Source organism: Colletotrichum navitas, assembly GCF_030913465.1.
Source record: "Colletotrichum navitas strain CBS 125086 chromosome Unknown LY79scaffold_57, whole genome shotgun sequence".
NCBI lineage: Eukaryota > Fungi > Ascomycota > Sordariomycetes > Glomerellales > Glomerellaceae > Colletotrichum > Colletotrichum navitas.
Window position 1 is genome coordinate 46,986 of NW_026850603.1, and position 15,473 is coordinate 62,458.

The window sequence follows — 15,473 nt, forward strand, 5'->3', positions numbered from 1 at the left end:
TACACTATGTTCCCCAAAAGCACCCCACGAGACGACCCCGGAGGCGCCGCAGCAGGACGAGGAGGTAAAAGGTCGCAAAATCGCAGCTGATGGACACCATTAGCCACGACATGCACGTCGAGAAGGCCACGCGGTTCACGAGAAACCGGTCCTCGTCGACCACGGCGTCCGCCGGAATCTCGCCGTCCTTCTCTGACAGCCACTCCGTCTCGTCCCAGACGGCTCCGCCCCCGACGTGGCACATGTCCAACTCCACGAACTTGCTGATCAGGTCGTGGCCGCGGCTGATCTGCCGCTGCACCCTCCCCAGGCACCAGTACGATGGGCCGACGTCGTCGTCGCCGCCGCCGCCCCCCCGGGCCACGGGCATGGTCCTCTCCCCCCTGCGGACCGCGGGTGGGGTGGACGTCTCGATCTTTTCCCTGTACCTCGCGCACCCGTTTTCGATGGCCGCCAGCAGCCAGACGAGCGTGACGTGGTCCCGGAGCAGCGCCCACGCCCAGCAGAAGGCGAGGGTGGCCTGCAGCAGCATGTTCCCCACCACGTCTCGCGTCCCCAGCCCGCGCAGCTGGGCGCCGCAGCAGTTCCTCAGCGCCTGCTGCCGGTTGAGGATCTCGCGGTAGGACCGCAGCCGCGGGGGCGGCGACCGGTACGAGTACGAGCACCACTTGTCGGCGGTCTCTTGCGTGTGGTCCACCTGGTGCCACCGCTCCTGCCGGAAGGCGTCCAGGAAGCAGCGGAGGCCCTCGCAGACGGCCCGCGCGAGCGGTACCGCATCGTAGAGCTTCTTCTCGAAGACGGTCGACAATTCGGGCGCCATCATGGCGTAGAGGACGAAGCCGATGAAGTCGCTGACGAGGAGGCTCGGTACGACGCGCGGTCCGGGAAGGATATTCGTCATGTCGAATCGGAGCTCCCTGATGCGGCGGCCCAGGCCGAATGCTGGCGGCGCTTCCAAGGGCTTCGGCGGCAGCGACGGCGACGGTTGAGGTGGGGCGTTCATGCTTGCTCGCGTTGGTGATGTAAATCTCGTTATCTCGAAAGCCGGCCTGGCTACTCGCGACTTTCGGCGGCGCGTGGGATACTGGCCCTTTTTCCACATGCCACGCCTTGTTTATTACACGCCCGTCGCCGTCACGGCTGAAGAGATAATAAGCCTCATGTTTGGGACGCACCGGGTCGTTAAGATGCGCTGGCAGGATTTTGGGGGCTTCCAGAGGATCGAATCCTTGCATATCATATTTGGAGGGCTGATGTTAGTTCTCGCAGACTGCCGTCGCAGCTGATGTAAGACGGCGCCCACGCGTAAGCGCTTGACCCCATCTCTTTGTCGCCCCCGCTGATCTATGCTTAGCGAGCGAATCTGTTTGGCGCAGCGAACAAAAGAGATCTATCTATCATGCATTCCCTGGGGTTTGTCTGACCAGAGCGAGCGCTACGACTTCGCATTATGATGCTTGGTCGTGCGTGACTGACCAGCCACGTCGGCATATGGCCATCCTCATTAGCCTCCACTGATGTTCTGGCTTATCCCTCCACATGAGCTTACAAGGTTGGCTGGATAATGCCCCAGATTCCATTAGCTGAGCTCTCCGTCTTCATCTAGCAACCGTTCTGTCTGTGCAGCATACCGTAATAGCAATCACGAAACGGACCCCGGCCGTGGTTTTTGCCGTAGACCACATGGAATCAGGGACACCGGCACCAGCGTCCTCCCATACTCACTACTCTTCTATAGATGATTAAATCTAATACAATTGAATGAAGACTACTGCACTTCCCGGAGCGCTTCAATCGTCGTCACGATGGGGACTTTCTCGGTCTCTGGCCCATTCGCTGCTGGTGGTGGTGCGTGAGTGCCCTTGTCCCCCTGTGCCACCAAACCATTCGCCGTCAGCTTTGCCTGCTCAAGCTCCTTTTGTGCTTGGGCATTTAGCCTCTCCCACATCCTCTTCCTCAACTCAAGGCCATCGAAGAAGACCTGGAGCCATGACGGGTCGTATGGCGGCAACGCCCTGCCGACTCCGTTCTCCGGTTCGCCGGCCAGCGCCCGCACCGTCTCAAAGTACTCCTCAAAGTGCGGGTACACGAGCGAGAACTTGATGTTGTCGCCCTTCTCGGCGACCTGGTCTGCCTCCCATTTCGCCTGCTCCTCGGCCGGCGGCAGGCTCGCCCTCCCGGCCAGCACGCGCGCCGCGAGGACGGCCTGCCACTCGAAGATCTTGAACGTCAGGCCCGCCGCCACTGCGCCGACGAAGACCAGGGTCGGGTCGCGGTGGTACACGACGTGCTGGTACAAGCCCGTGACGCGGTTGTTGCGGACCTCGACCGAGGGTAGGAACGGCAGTGTCCAGGTGAAGCCCGTGGCGAGCACGATGTTGTCGACGTCGGCGACGGAGGTGCCGTCCGAGAAGTGCACCGTTCGGCCGTCGATGCGGGAGATGGTGGCGCGGCGTGAGATCCGGGGGTGGTTGAATGCGCCGTCGCCAAAGTAGAGGTTTGCCCTGCGGCCGTTTACGACCGAGTAGATGGGGAGCTTTGCGGTGTTGACGAGGTCGACCGAGATGTCGGCTCCGGAGACGGAGGCGCCCACTACAACGACGCGCTGGGCAACAGTCAGTCTAATGGCACACGGGATCCATTCGTGAGCAGTCGCATACCTTGTCACGGAACTGGTCTCGTCCGCGAAAGTGCTTGCTGTGAATCACGCTCCCCGGGCGAGCCTTTTCAAACTCTTCGAGGCCTTCGATGTGGGGGATGTAAGGCACCCAGTAATGGCCCGTGGCAACAACCACAGCATCAAAATACTCAACCCACCACTCATCCACCTCCTCGCCCTCCCTCCTCAACGTCAGCTTCCACTCGCCCCCAATCTTCTCGGCCAGCTCCACCGTCGTGCTGTACGAGACGAAATCCTGGTACCCATTGCGGTTCACGAGTCCCTGTACAAAGTCCCGGACGACGGTCCAGTGGCGGAAGGGCGTTTCGGGCCCGTGCAGGGCGATGGAGTTCTCCGTGCGCTGCTCGGGGATGGACTCCTCGGAGAAGGACATGGGGATGGCATCGACGTTAGTCTCCAGGTAGGGGTAAATGCCAGATTCGGTAAAGCGCGGCGGCGAGGAGGTCTGCGGTTTCGGGGTTCGGGCCGGGAGGGTCTCCGGGATCGGGACCGGGCGGTCGGCGGTGCGGGATGCGAGGGCGGGGAGGTCGGTGAGGTGTGGCGGAGGGGTTTGGTCGCCAACCCTGGGGGATCGGTTGGTTAGTGCATGTTACGGTTGTTTGGTCACAGGTCCCGCCCCATCTCGTCCAATTGCTGTCATCCCATATCTTGATGTACATGATCGCACTGTTCACCTCATCTCTTCCGAATCCAAGTGAACCTAGTTTCTCTGGGGCTCCAGGCGGTGTACTTTCACCAGATTTGAAGTAGGCCATCCAGGTGCCCATATATCTCTCGTTCCGTATACATACGCCCCCAGTTGTGAAGAGGCGCCGACTGGGATCTCGAACCGTCAAGGTACCCGGTGAGCAAGTTATATGAGTGCGGCGTCACCCCGCGTCACATTGAATTTGGGGGAAAGAAAACAAAATAAAAAACACGACGAATTAAAACCTGAAGAAGGGTAAAACTCACCAGCAACCGCCCGCGGCTTCTCGGCGCTCGAACACTCGGATGACGTCGAAGGTCTTCTCGCGGGCCAGGGCATCGATGGTGATGGCCCCGCCCGGCCCTGCGCCGATGACTGCGACTCTCTTGATTGCGCCCATGTTTCCGGCTCAACTTGTGACAGGTCAATGAGAACACGTGGAAGAGCGTTGTGAGATAAAGGGGAGAATAAAGGTCGGGAGAGAGAAAACAAGAGAAATAGAATTGGCAGCACCAATTGCTTTTCGCAGACGGTCCCCAAGAGCTTGGACTTGGTCCCGGCTCGCAACGGCGAGAGAGCGCGTGGAGGGGCACAAGCTAGCACCCCGCTGATATCCCTCAAGACATGGACCAATCGCGTATCTGTAAGCTGCCTGACGGGGTAGTCGTGCAGGGATGCATCGCAGAAATACAGCGAGAGACGCTCCTCTAGCCAGGGGTCCGCTGTGTCTGGAATCGTGAAGGGGCGGATTTGATCATCTTAGCGTCTGATGGCGTTATTGGGTTCACTGTAGTGCTTATCGATAAGGGTTATATGGGTTAGGTATCCGTATGTGTACTCCGTAAGGCCATCAAGGTTCTATGTCGGTTGCATCATGGCGCACGTCTTGCTTGGACCCTGTAATTTTGTTTTTCGGGTCATGGACAAGACGGGCGAGCTGCATTGGTTCATCCCTGAAGCCCAGATGGGGATCAACTCGACAATCGATGGGGACAAGGGGGTGAGGGATGCCATCGTGAGGGTCTGCTGGGGAGACCTGGATGGCCGACAATAAAAGTGAAAAGTAGTTGGAGAGAACGTTCGTTTGGCCTCGGTCGGATCGCTTGGTTTGTTCACTTCATCGCAAACTACCGACGTGATCGACGACAGCCATGGATTCCCGGACCGACGACAAGGTGGTGTGTGACACCCCAACGGACCGCTCCGTCGTCGCGCTCGAAGACAAGCCTGAGTGGGATACTGAACAAGAGCAGAAGGCTAAGAGGAAGTGTGTATACACAGGAACGGTCTGTAGAGGATGAAGCTTACCGGGTTGCAGAGTCGACCTCACCGTCCTCCCGCTCCTTGTCCTCGGCCTACTCATGTTCCAGCTTGACCGCATGAACCTCGCCAGCGCCCTCACCGCCGGGTTTGCAAAGGATATTGACGTCAGCCAGGATACAATCAACCTCGGGAACCAGCTCATGTTCATGGGCACCGTTGTGCTGGAGATTCCGTGCAACCTGCTTCTGCAATGGGTGCGTTCTCGCCAAGCGTTTGTCCATCCACCTTGCTTCCTCACCTCAGTCATCACTCCATCCAATGCGTCTTTCAGTCGCTATTCTAACCTCATAAACGACAACAGTTCGGGCCCCGGAAATGGATCTCCCTCCAGGTTCTCCTCTTCGGCCTCGTCGGCACCCTCCAAGTCCTCGTCAAGAACCGCGCCGGCTTCCTCGCCGTCCGCCTCATGCTCGGCCTCGCCGAGGCGGGCTACATCCCCGGGTCCATGTATACCCTCTCGACCTGGTACACGAAGCGCGAGCTGGCGAAGCGCATCGCCGTCTTCATGTTTGGGCAGTTTGGCGGCAACGCCCTGAGCCCCCTGGTCGCGTCGGGAATCCTGAAGCTGGCGGGCAAGGGAGGGTTGACGGGGTGGCAGTGGCTATTCTTGAGTGCGTACAACCCCTCCCGTGTATAATCAGCTCTGTTTTCGGTGTTCCGACTGTGTGGCTGACAGGCAGGTGCAGTCGAGGGCCTGGTGACGCTCGTCGTGGCGCTGATGCTCATCTTGCTCCTCCCAGGGTCCCCCGACATACCGAAGCCGCTGGCAAGCGCGGGTGTCGTCCGCTTCACGGCGTACCAACAAGAAATACTCCAGAAGAGGATGGAAGTTGACGAGCTCGGAAGCAGGCGCGGCGCTCGCGGCATCGAGATCCCCTGGGCTCTTGTCTGGAAGACTGTCAAGCATTACAAGCGGTGGCCGCACTACGTGTCCACCTTCTGCGTCTTTTCGACATGGTCACCATTGACGACCTACACCCCGTCGATCATCATGGCCCTTGGCTTCGACCGAACCAGCGCCAACGCCCTCGCAGCGGTGGGCGCCTCCCTCGCCATGGCTGTCGTCTTCGCGTTCGCTACGCTGAGCGACCGGACAAACAAGAGGGGAGCGACAGTCATAGTGGGACATATCTGCTACCTGACCATCTTGGTGGTGGCTCGCAGCCTCCATCCGCACGTAGGAAAGTGGTCGAGATGGGGTCTGTGGACAATGATCAACGCCTTTGCCGTCTGCTACCATCCAGCACACAACACCTGGCTGCAGGTCAACTGCCGTGACCCTGGAGAGCGAAGTATTGGAATCGCGTGAGTTATTGCCATTATACGACGTGAGAAGACTGGACAATATTGACGGGTGTGTTAAGCATGTGGGTAATGTCCGCCATCAGTGGCTTGATGGTCGGCTCGCAGTATTTCAGGGGCAACGACCTGCCGTTGTAAGTGCACCCCCCCTTTCGGTGTTCTCTTCAGGGTTAATCGCCGGAAAAACACATGAGGCTAACAGAAACGAAAGCTACGATAAAGGTCTCCTCACCATGATAATAATGGTGTCGATGGGCATGGCGGCTGCTCTTTTTCAAGAATCTGTATATTTCGTGCACAACCGGCGCGTAGCCCAGGGCAAAAACAAGCCTAAGGACGGCTCTGAGCCCTACGTGTACGTCTTTTGATTGAGGGGGGGGGGGCGCATCATGATTCATGACATGGTGAGGTCGGTCGTCAGGAGGACGGCGTCAGAAAGAGGAGCCGAGAGCATTTGTGCAATGGTTGGAGAAAGCCTTCGTGGTAACAACCACTGACCGCCGCGAAAGTTGATCTGATATGACAAGGCGACGTCTCTGAGGTTTAATGTGAGGATTCGCGTTACGTCGTTCCTAGCACGATAAGGGCTTCCGCACCGTCGGTAGCATTAGAACCAGCCTACAAGGATAAAAGGCTCATTTGGACCTCGAAGAGAGCACGACGAACCGGTGCGTCACCAGGTGCAGTTGTTTAGCAGTGTACCTGAGAGCCAAGCCGCTTCGCAACCCGGGGTGTGGCTTGCCAAGGGACGATTGTTCCCCATTCGCCCCAATGGATGCCACGGGATGAGCAACGTGCTCCCCGAAGTGACGACAGGGAAGCATATTTCAACGTCGTCGAATCCCCGTCTGTACCTTGGCTCATGGGGCGAGAGGGGAAGGTGACACGGCCAGTGCACCCACGTGTGTGGGTAATGATAGATAGGTAGTCTGATACATTCGAACACACGAGAAGCGAGCTTGCATACGGGCAGGAAGGAATTGCAGCATCAGTGCTTGTCACCCCACGGGCTGCAGTGTTCATAGGGTTCTGTCCAGGAGATGATGCGACTAGAGGCTGGTGGAGCGTAAGTCGACCAGACGTGCAACACTGGCAGGCCTCTTCAACAACGACGCGCTGACGCGGTTTATGTAAACCAGCGGTCGCGAGCTTTGATTGAGTGGATTATCACTTGGTCTGTATCCTTTGGCTCTTTCTGTACCTATTCTCGGTCAGAGAACTGGTGGCGTGGGTGAAAGGCCAAAAAGACAGACAACACCTGGCTGATGCAATCGACATCAAGCCAATTGTCGTGACGTGACTCTCGGCCAAAACACGGTGCTTTGTAGGAACAAGCCTGTGGCGTCCTCGACACTGTATCATGATGGCCTGCAGAGTGGCGTGGAGAAGAAGGGATGAAAGCTTTGGAATCATCAGAGTTTCAGCAGTTCAGAAACCAGAAGAAAGGAACGGCGGCTTTATCAATGAATTCTGAGAAATCCACGAGACGAGACGCGCGGTGTAAAGAAGGAAAAAGCACAGGTTACTGACCGACTTGACTGACCGACTACTTACGGCGGGTGTGGTCCCCTGGTGGGTGTCCTGCCAGCGAACTGTTAGGCCCACTTGCCCCAGGTACCGGTACTGTAGTGTAAGCGCTGTGGGATTGATTGGCGGGCATCGCACGGGAACGGGACATGGGGTGTGTCCCTGTCTGCCAATAGTAGCTTCCCGCGCGTCTGCAATCGACATGTCCAGAAACACTGAACAATACGACAAACACGAAAAAGAAATTGTCCCATTTTCGCCCGGTTCGATCCAGGTCAGCCGTGTTTTTCCACAGAGAGGTCTCGTATAGACAGACAGACAGACACCTTGCGAGGCGCTTAACCAAATCTCTCCCGCCGCCTGCTGCCACCCGATGTCACTACTACGGTCTCTCACCTCCGGCCCAGTCAGTCTCTTGGCTATGGCCTATATCTGGCTTCCGTGTCGGAGAGAGATGCAGAGGCATTGGATGACCGTGTTCCCAAGCTGTCGGGCCCTCATCTAAACTGCTCCATCCATCCTTGCCCACTCGCGAACCAAGTGTTTCGAATGCCTTCACAGCCCGGCTGCTCGAATGGGCCTTGACATGCCTACGAGTTCTAGACCTCTGCCTTGCTGTTTTTCTTGCCTGATCTCCAGGCCCAGTCATACAAGATGGGGCCTGCATCCTCGTATGCTTTGCATGTGGAAAGCGTCGAAAACCCCGTCATCCACCAACTCTGTCCCTTCCCTTGTGCGTGTCTAGTCATATCGACCTTGATCTCTCGTTTCCCCTCCTTCCGTTCTCTGTTTCTTTCTCTTTCCTCTTGTTTTGCCTTTCTGCTTTATTCTCCACCTCTTCGTTGCTTGTGTTCTTCACTTTCCCCTCTCTGTTCATTGTTCGTCCTCTGCTGATCGTTTTCCTTGCTTGTTTCTGGGCGAGACCATAACCCTCTTTTCTTTTGTTGGTTCGAGAACAGCGCGTCTTCTAGACTGCCACTATACTCATAATATCCATCTTCGTCGCGCCAAGAAGCCGACTTCAAGTCACTAATCTCCGCCGACATCATTCTCTAGCGCCACACATCACGATGCCTTCCTCTATTCGCGTAGCAGACACCCTCCTCCTCCTCCTCCTGATGACTCAGACCACGCAGGCCGGTCCAGTAAGACGTGTTGAGAGATTGTCAGTAAACTCCACCATGCCTTTGCCGTGCATCACTAACACCCATCAAAGCCTCAGGAAGGACTGGAATACCACTTCCAGTGCATTCACCACCAGCAGCAGTCTTGCTGTAATATCGAGCGTCGCCTCGGATCCAGCGTACGTCTACGTCTCCCACCTCTTTCCATGCCCGCTCACTCAGGCCATGCTGACATGAAAATAGAGACACCACTACCTCCGCCTTCTCTGTGACGGTACAAGAGGAACAGGATGGAGTCACTCCGACCCCAATATTTGTGACCCTCGACGGCACGACTGCCAGCTCCCCAGTCACATCACAGCCATCAACCACACCAGAAGGCCGACCCCCTTCAACGACACCAGCTCAGTCGACCCCAGAATCCCACTCAATACCGGCAACAGAGTCTGGGCCGGCTTTGCCACCTCTCATATCGAGTACTATCTCCTTGCCGCCACAACTCACATCCGGTCTACAGAACGGATCCTCTTTGTATCCTGGCAACACCACCTCTGCACCCGCACCTCTATCGCCATCTGAAGGTGCTTCTTCCGCTTCTACGTCGACAGCGCCGCTGCAGTCGTCCATATCTTTCGCTTTTCCTGTCCCGGGTGGAACTCAAGCAGCTACAACAACCGTCGTGGATCGGTCTGGAGTATCCTCTACTCTTGCCTCTGTCCTATCCAGCACCGCCAACGTCGAGGCATCTTCCCCTTCCGCCTCATCGACCACTATCGCCACTGCGCCGACCACGGCATCCCCAGTCCAGGGCCCTCCCGAGACACCCTCGGTTCCATTGACACCCCCCTCGACCGTCCCTCTATCAACGCCCTCACCCACACTCCGGGTCACCGGCACGCCCAACAACCAAGTCCCCACCATCCAGACTTCCACCCCGGCCGCTTCGGCCACCGTTTCTCCCGAGATCGCCGCTAGCAATCTTGCCTCCGCAAAGGCCTTCAACGTCCTCTTCGCCTCCCTTACCGAGCAGTCCGCCTGTGCTGCCGGCCAGATCGCTTGCGTCAAGGGCAATGTTGGCATATGCGGCTCTAGCGGCGCTTTCGCTATTCAGAACTGCGGGACAGGGACATCCTGCTTCGCGCTGCCGATGAGCACCACCGAGGGCGTTGTTGTTGGGTGTTATGACCCCAAGGTGGCGAGTGGCATCCTAGGCACGCCGGTATCTGCCCCTGCTCCAGGCTCCTCGACGAGCGCGTCCGAGGTCGCATCAGAAACAACTACGACCATTACGCCCACAGTCATCGCAACGTACACAGTCTCCATCATTCCGCCTGCCGCAAGTCCACAGACGAGCTCTGCAGTCCAAGCCCCGGGCTTCACCACCACCGTCGTTGTCACTAAGACCATGAAGCCTGCACCTGCACCCTCATCCACAACGACGGAAGAAGACGACCCACCTACAACATCCACATCCCGCCGACGCACACGCACCACAACGGCCGAGTCGTCGCCAGTATCTACAACCACAGAGACGACACGACAAGCCACCCAGTCGAAAACAACCCCAGCCAGCCCAACAGGGACCTTTACAGACACCCTGATTGTCAACCCCATCCCCGACGAGACCAGCGGGCTTCCAACGGGCCTCGTCGGTGGCCTCGTACCGACGGCGCGTCTGCCGTTCAGCTTCGACGTCCCGCAGGGCACGCCCACCGTGACAGTTTTCGTGACGGTCACGCAAAAGGAGCGCGAGACAGTCACGGTCACCGTGACCAAGGGTTGAGGACCAGGTTCTTGATAAGAAGGAGACCACAATGTAGACTTGAAGGATTTAATAAGTGGTGAAGGCGGGAAAGAAGGGTTTACATGTGTCGCCGTCTTCCAACACATACATACATAATCTTGGGCTTTTGGAAAACCAGCGTTGTATTTACGTGGTAATTAGCACAGTTCTTCTACTACACATATATAATCAGTCAGACACTGATCGCAATGCCTCGTCCCCCTTTCGCGTGCGTCATGAGACTCGCCGCCAAAAGTCAGGCCAGGCCAAGCAAGTAACGCACGAAGAAGAAGAAAATCACCCAGATGCGCAGAGCACAATCCTCAATCAATGGTATTGTTTGTTCTGTGGACTGACTATCCTGTCTCGCCACAGCAAGCAATCCAGGCTCCGCTATGCAGGTCGTCTATAGCCTCCTAGATACCTCTTGTGTTATCATCACCATGTGTGCGAGTTGTCTATAATCCCATGAACGCTTGGCCGCTGGCTCTCTTACGTATAGGTCCGACCCTTCCCGGAAGGGTTTCCCCCCCCCGCTCCTAATCCAGCTCAATGATCTCGCAGCTCGAGCCCGACGATGACGATGTTAATGCTGAAGTAACCTCCGCAGATTCATCATCCTCCGATCCTTCGCTTCTCTCCGGCGTCGCCTGCCCTCGCTGTTTCTTTAGCATCTTCGAAACAACCAACTCAATAACAAAGGAGCTCCCTAGTTTGCGCTTCTGAGATCGCGGCGATACCAAGACGGGGGTCTCTCCACGAGACCCTATTGATAGAGTGTCTGTCTCCGCCAAGTTCTTGCCGCTGTCGGAGTTGCCGGGTGCCGCCTCTGCCTGCGCCTGTGCCTGTAACAACTGTTGAGGAGGTACGTTAACCGTAGGCTGGACTTCCTCGCCATCGATCAAGGACCCAAGCCACGCCTCTCGGAACGAGAGACCCAGAGCCAGCGACACCTCCCGAGACACACTGTTCCCGACCACCTTCCACTGCTCTTTTGGCGTCCCTAAGATCACCTCGTGGTCGAGGAAACCCTGGGCACGCCGGACTTCCATGACGCTCAAAACACGATTCTGGCTCCAATGCATGATGCGACCGATGCGTGCATCCGTTGGCGATGCCGTCGTGGTGACTGTCTGCATAACGCTGTGCGGGAATGCGCGGCCCCAAGCCCGAGAGGTTGGAGACAAGACTCTCTCACCTTTGCTAGGAAACAATCCCCTCTCAGCCGTCGTCATCGTGCCCTTGCCATTGTCCCACGTTGTTCGGAAGTTCATGCCCCAAGGGTGCATCGGTATCACGCTGAGTTGTGCCCTGGCTGGTCTTGTGATGCTGTATGCCATCCGGTGGTCGGGGAAGTTCACGCAGCAGTCCGCCTTGCCGTCCATTATGTCTGGCAGGTCCGCTGTGGCCTCGGCTATGCTTACGAACTTGAATGGCGTCGGGATTTCGAGGCGCTCCACCATTGACTCGCCATTTGGCAACCAACCTAGCGTCTTGCGACGTTTGCCAGATTCATAGTGCGAATGTGACTGCACTGGCACTTCAGGGAGCTTGAGGCCTGGCGCAGCAAAGCACAAGAAGACACGACTACGACTCTGAGGCGAACCGTATGCCCAGGAATCCATGATAAAAAAGTGAGCTTGATAACCAAGGCCGACGATAGCACAGATCAGCTGGCTCAATACGTCCTCGTTGCGCTTCGTCTTGGTCTGCACAATGTCCATGACATTTTCAAGCAACCCAAACTTCGGTCGATAAACGTCAATAAAGGACGCAAAAGCGGCCACAAGAGACTGGTTCTTGCGCTGCTCAGGGGTGGCTTTGTCATTTGTAAGACGGGAGAATCCAGGGCAAGGGCTGCCCCCTGACACAAAGTCGACTGAACCGATAGGCGGCACTTTTTTGCTGAACTTGCCCTGTAGCGCCAATCTCTGCAGGTCGTCAATTGACCCAGCAAAAGGATAAACGGTATTTTCTGTGTTTGCCATATATGTGTGTATCGCTTTCTTGTTGAGGTCGTTCGCCCAATTCATTTCGATTACGCCACCTTCTTCAAGGCCGCGGCCGAAGTTACCGCCTCCACAGAAGAGGTCGAATCCACGAAGCTTCGGGAAGGGTTTCGCCGGATCAAAACCTTGTCTCAACGATAAGAAGCCGTCTTCCAAAGGGATCATTTGCCCAGATTGCCATCGATATCTGATGAAAAATGTATTACCGACCCCTTTTCGGTCGTAAGGGACAGGTATGGGTTCTCCTAGCCGGAAGAACCTTACAGTGCATCTGCTCTGTATATTTTTGACTCCGATTGGCAGTAACTCGTCGCTATAGACAAGCTCGTTCGGCGGTACCTTTTCATTAGTGCTGTTGCTTTGAATCGTTTGTCTTCGCCGCAGAAGGCGGAAAAGAGCGAGTTTTGAGTTGCAAAGTTCCACCAATTCGCATGGTTCAACAACGCTGTCTGAGCTCTTCAGACAGACAAGAAGCGTGTCCCCAATCTTGTACGGGAATTCCTGCTCACTGGATTGGCTATGATGCATGCAGAAGAGGTGACCTTTTTGGAAGGTAATGAATCGTCGGTCTTCATGAAGATAAGTCTGCCTGCAGAAGAACTCTGCGCTAGCGGCAGACGAACCGCCCCAGTCAATCTTGTGTGCAGCTAGCACCTCCTCTTCTTTGATCTTCTTATCAGCTGGGTTGTTGCAACTGCAATGGTCTGAGAGGAACAACTCATTGCTCCACGGGTACTTCATGTTCCCGCAGATCGTGTCCACAGGACGGTACATCCATATGATGTCGAAGCTTTTCTTGTCATTGTTGTGCCTGTGGACTTTCTGTACAAGTCCGAACCACCGGTCAACATCATTAAAGCCGGCAGGGATTTCTCTTTCCCAGTTGCCGCCTTCGTCTCGAGCTGTAGAGATGACGTCGCCGACATTGACAGATGTTTTGAGGCTTCTTTCATTTGTATTCTTGGCCGATGTACCGGTATGAATGTCCAGTGCGGACTCAAGTCGAAGAGCCTTAGTTACGTCTCGGCGCAACCTTTTGGTTTTCGGACTTAGGTCCAGCGCTTCCATTATTAGACCGCACGGTAGGTGATCGAATAACTGGTTAATATATGGCGTAACCACTGTCTTTGGGATATGCAAAGACTGTCGCATGCTCGGAGTTGGCGAGGGAGAGGCTAACGGAGTAGTAGTCGCTGGTGTAGAGGGTGTTTTGTCACTGCAGTCTGAGTACGCAGTGAACTCGCGTATCTCCTTCCAGAGCTTCCGTAGGTATATTGATCTGACCTTGTGTCCAAGAACTCCAGAAGCCTCCTTCCAGATGAATTCTAGGTTTGCAGCAACTGCGCCACAGAAATCAGTCCTCTGATATTGCCTTTGCCATTGACAAAAAGATTCTGAGTTGCCATGCTTTTTGTCTGCCCATGCGTAGAAGGCAGATCGAAAGTCTCGGAAGATAACTTGTTGTTTCTTGTCCTGAGCTGTGGAAAGATAATCGACGACATGCTTTGCTAAGTCTGCAACCCATACGAATCCAGTGTGATACCGTTGATACTCAGTTGATGGGTTTTTGAGTCTGTAGTAGATGTTGGTGTTTTGTCTTTTGGCAATTGCAGCGCTCAAGCATGAGCGTATCCATAGTTCAGATCCTATAGTCGGTTCTGAAGAGCCATAGTTGCCGATTGGGAGTTCTTCGAAAGGTATGCCTCTGATGGAAAATTGCTTGTTCCCTACTGACAGTATGCCGTCCACATACATTCTATTGCAGCGGAACTGCGTTCCAAGATGCTGGAGCGGCCGCATCTCGCATGGATACGGTCGTTGCTCATGACACTTCCCCCCTGGTACAGTGGCGTCAATGTAGACAGCAAATTGGTCCAAGTCAAATTCGATGTCGCCACTGTTGCTGCTGTGAACTCGACGGTACTCTTCCAGTAGTGACTGAACAGCTGTCCACTCTCTTGCCGGCTTGACGTAGAGCTCTTCATCAGTCTCACCTTGGTAAAGGGATCGGGGTATAATAAGGGTGCTTGAGGGTATGTCCACGGAGACTTGATTAATCAAGGTGATAGGCACAGTAGGAAGTATAGTTCCTACTTGTAAGCCCTCCCCATCCCAAGCTGTTTGCTCGTGAATAGGTGCTTTTTGTTGAGCGTCATCTTGAGGCTCAGGTGCTATGCATGCGCATAAATCGCTAGTAACCAGGGCAGTTGGCGCCTCTAGCGCCTGGTGAGTAACGCGCTCCTCGTAATCGGATAAGCTATCAGCAGACTGCAAGTCCCCGTAGAGGTCGTTCTTAAGGCCCTCGTGGTCGTCTGGCTCCAGCAAGAATTCAGGGTCCTCCCAGTCGAAGGGAAAGCAGTCGTTAGGATTGTCCATGCCGCCGCCTAAGGAATAAGAATCAGTGATCTGTTTCCAGAAATTTCGGAAAGGAGGAAGGAACAAACGTACTACTTGCTGCGTATCATCAGACTTTTGGACGGTGAGGTTGTGTAGCACTGCTTCCTCTCATAAGCATCAACCTATCGAGTGTGTAAGTGACTGAGATGAGGTGAGATGAGGTAGGCACTTACGCACAGATGGGCTATGTGCGTATGCACCGCAAACTGCATAGGATTTTGCTTAATGGCAAGACTAAACAAAGATAATTGCGGTGGCTCCTACTCCTGGAGACCGAGCAGTGGTTCTGCTATGAGTTATTGAAGAAAAGTCAACTAGAGACTGATGTCCAAAAAGACCGGAGAGTGAGTGAGTGAGTGGTGCGCTGTTGTGGTTGTGTGTTAGTGATATTATTATGTAGAAGGCGTGTTATGTAGCTTACTGTGGGGTCCAACGCGCTTTAGCTTTTTTTGTATTGGTAAGAGGAGTGGGCTGGGAATAGAAAAAGGTAGAGGAAGGCCTTGCTAAGTAAGGATGAGTTACTCAGAGGTGAACAAAACAAAACAGACTGTCTGTCAGGAAGGAACCAATGTTCGATCCACCTTGATTGACCAATGAATCCCCCGGAAGGCGCGCCAACGGTGGGTATGTAGCGGCCGTT

The 15,473-nt window shown here is 55.4% G+C and overlaps 5 protein-coding genes across 5 annotated transcripts; 2 read left to right on the top strand and 3 right to left on the bottom strand.

The window, feature by feature from the left end:
* Window positions 1-4: 4 nt before the first annotated feature.
* Window positions 5-1,003, bottom strand: LY79DRAFT_592329 (uncharacterized protein; the record flags this gene model as incomplete). Its single annotated transcript, XM_060561407.1, has 1 exon — window positions 5-1,003. The coding sequence occupies one exon, from the start codon at window positions 1,001-1,003 to the stop codon at window positions 5-7; it is 999 nt and encodes a 332-aa protein (XP_060411264.1).
* Window positions 1,004-1,768: 765 nt separating this feature from the next.
* Window positions 1,769-3,768, bottom strand: LY79DRAFT_671939 (uncharacterized protein; the record flags this gene model as incomplete). The annotated part of the gene is made up of 3 exons (XM_060563989.1): window positions 1,769-2,605; window positions 2,661-3,243; window positions 3,635-3,768. 3 exons carry the CDS (start codon window positions 3,766-3,768, stop codon window positions 1,769-1,771), a joined length of 1,554 nt encoding a protein of 517 aa, XP_060411265.1.
* A 751-nt stretch (window positions 3,769-4,519) lies between these two features.
* Window positions 4,520-6,000, top strand: LY79DRAFT_521103 (major facilitator superfamily transporter; the record flags this gene model as incomplete). The annotated part of the gene is made up of 4 exons (XM_060555312.1): window positions 4,520-4,637; window positions 4,689-4,885; window positions 4,993-5,302; window positions 5,372-6,000. The coding sequence occupies 4 exons, from the start codon at window positions 4,520-4,522 to the stop codon at window positions 5,998-6,000; spliced, it is 1,254 nt and encodes a 417-aa protein (XP_060411266.1).
* Window positions 6,001-8,590: 2,590 nt separating this feature from the next.
* Window positions 8,591-10,427, top strand: LY79DRAFT_671941 (uncharacterized protein; the record flags this gene model as incomplete). The annotated part of the gene is made up of 3 exons (XM_060563990.1): window positions 8,591-8,685; window positions 8,737-8,823; window positions 8,888-10,427. 3 exons carry the CDS (start codon window positions 8,591-8,593, stop codon window positions 10,425-10,427), a joined length of 1,722 nt encoding a protein of 573 aa, XP_060411267.1.
* Window positions 10,428-10,725: 298 nt separating this feature from the next.
* LY79DRAFT_612332 (C-5 cytosine-specific DNA methylase) lies at window positions 10,726-15,222 on the bottom strand. The gene is made up of 3 exons (XM_060561953.1): window positions 15,011-15,222; window positions 14,885-14,955; window positions 10,726-14,820 (listed from the first exon to the last, which is right to left on the bottom strand). Exon 3 carries the CDS (start codon window positions 14,810-14,812, stop codon window positions 10,967-10,969), a length of 3,846 nt encoding a protein of 1,281 aa, XP_060411268.1. The 5' UTR covers window positions 14,813-14,820; window positions 14,885-14,955; window positions 15,011-15,222; the 3' UTR covers window positions 10,726-10,966.
* Between the last annotated feature and the right edge of the window lie 251 nt (window positions 15,223-15,473).

Coding starts and splice junctions, on each gene's coding strand:
- LY79DRAFT_612332 (XM_060561953.1), bottom strand. CDS start 14,812: ATGGACAATCCTAACGACTGCTTTCCCTTCGACTGGGAGGACCCTGAA.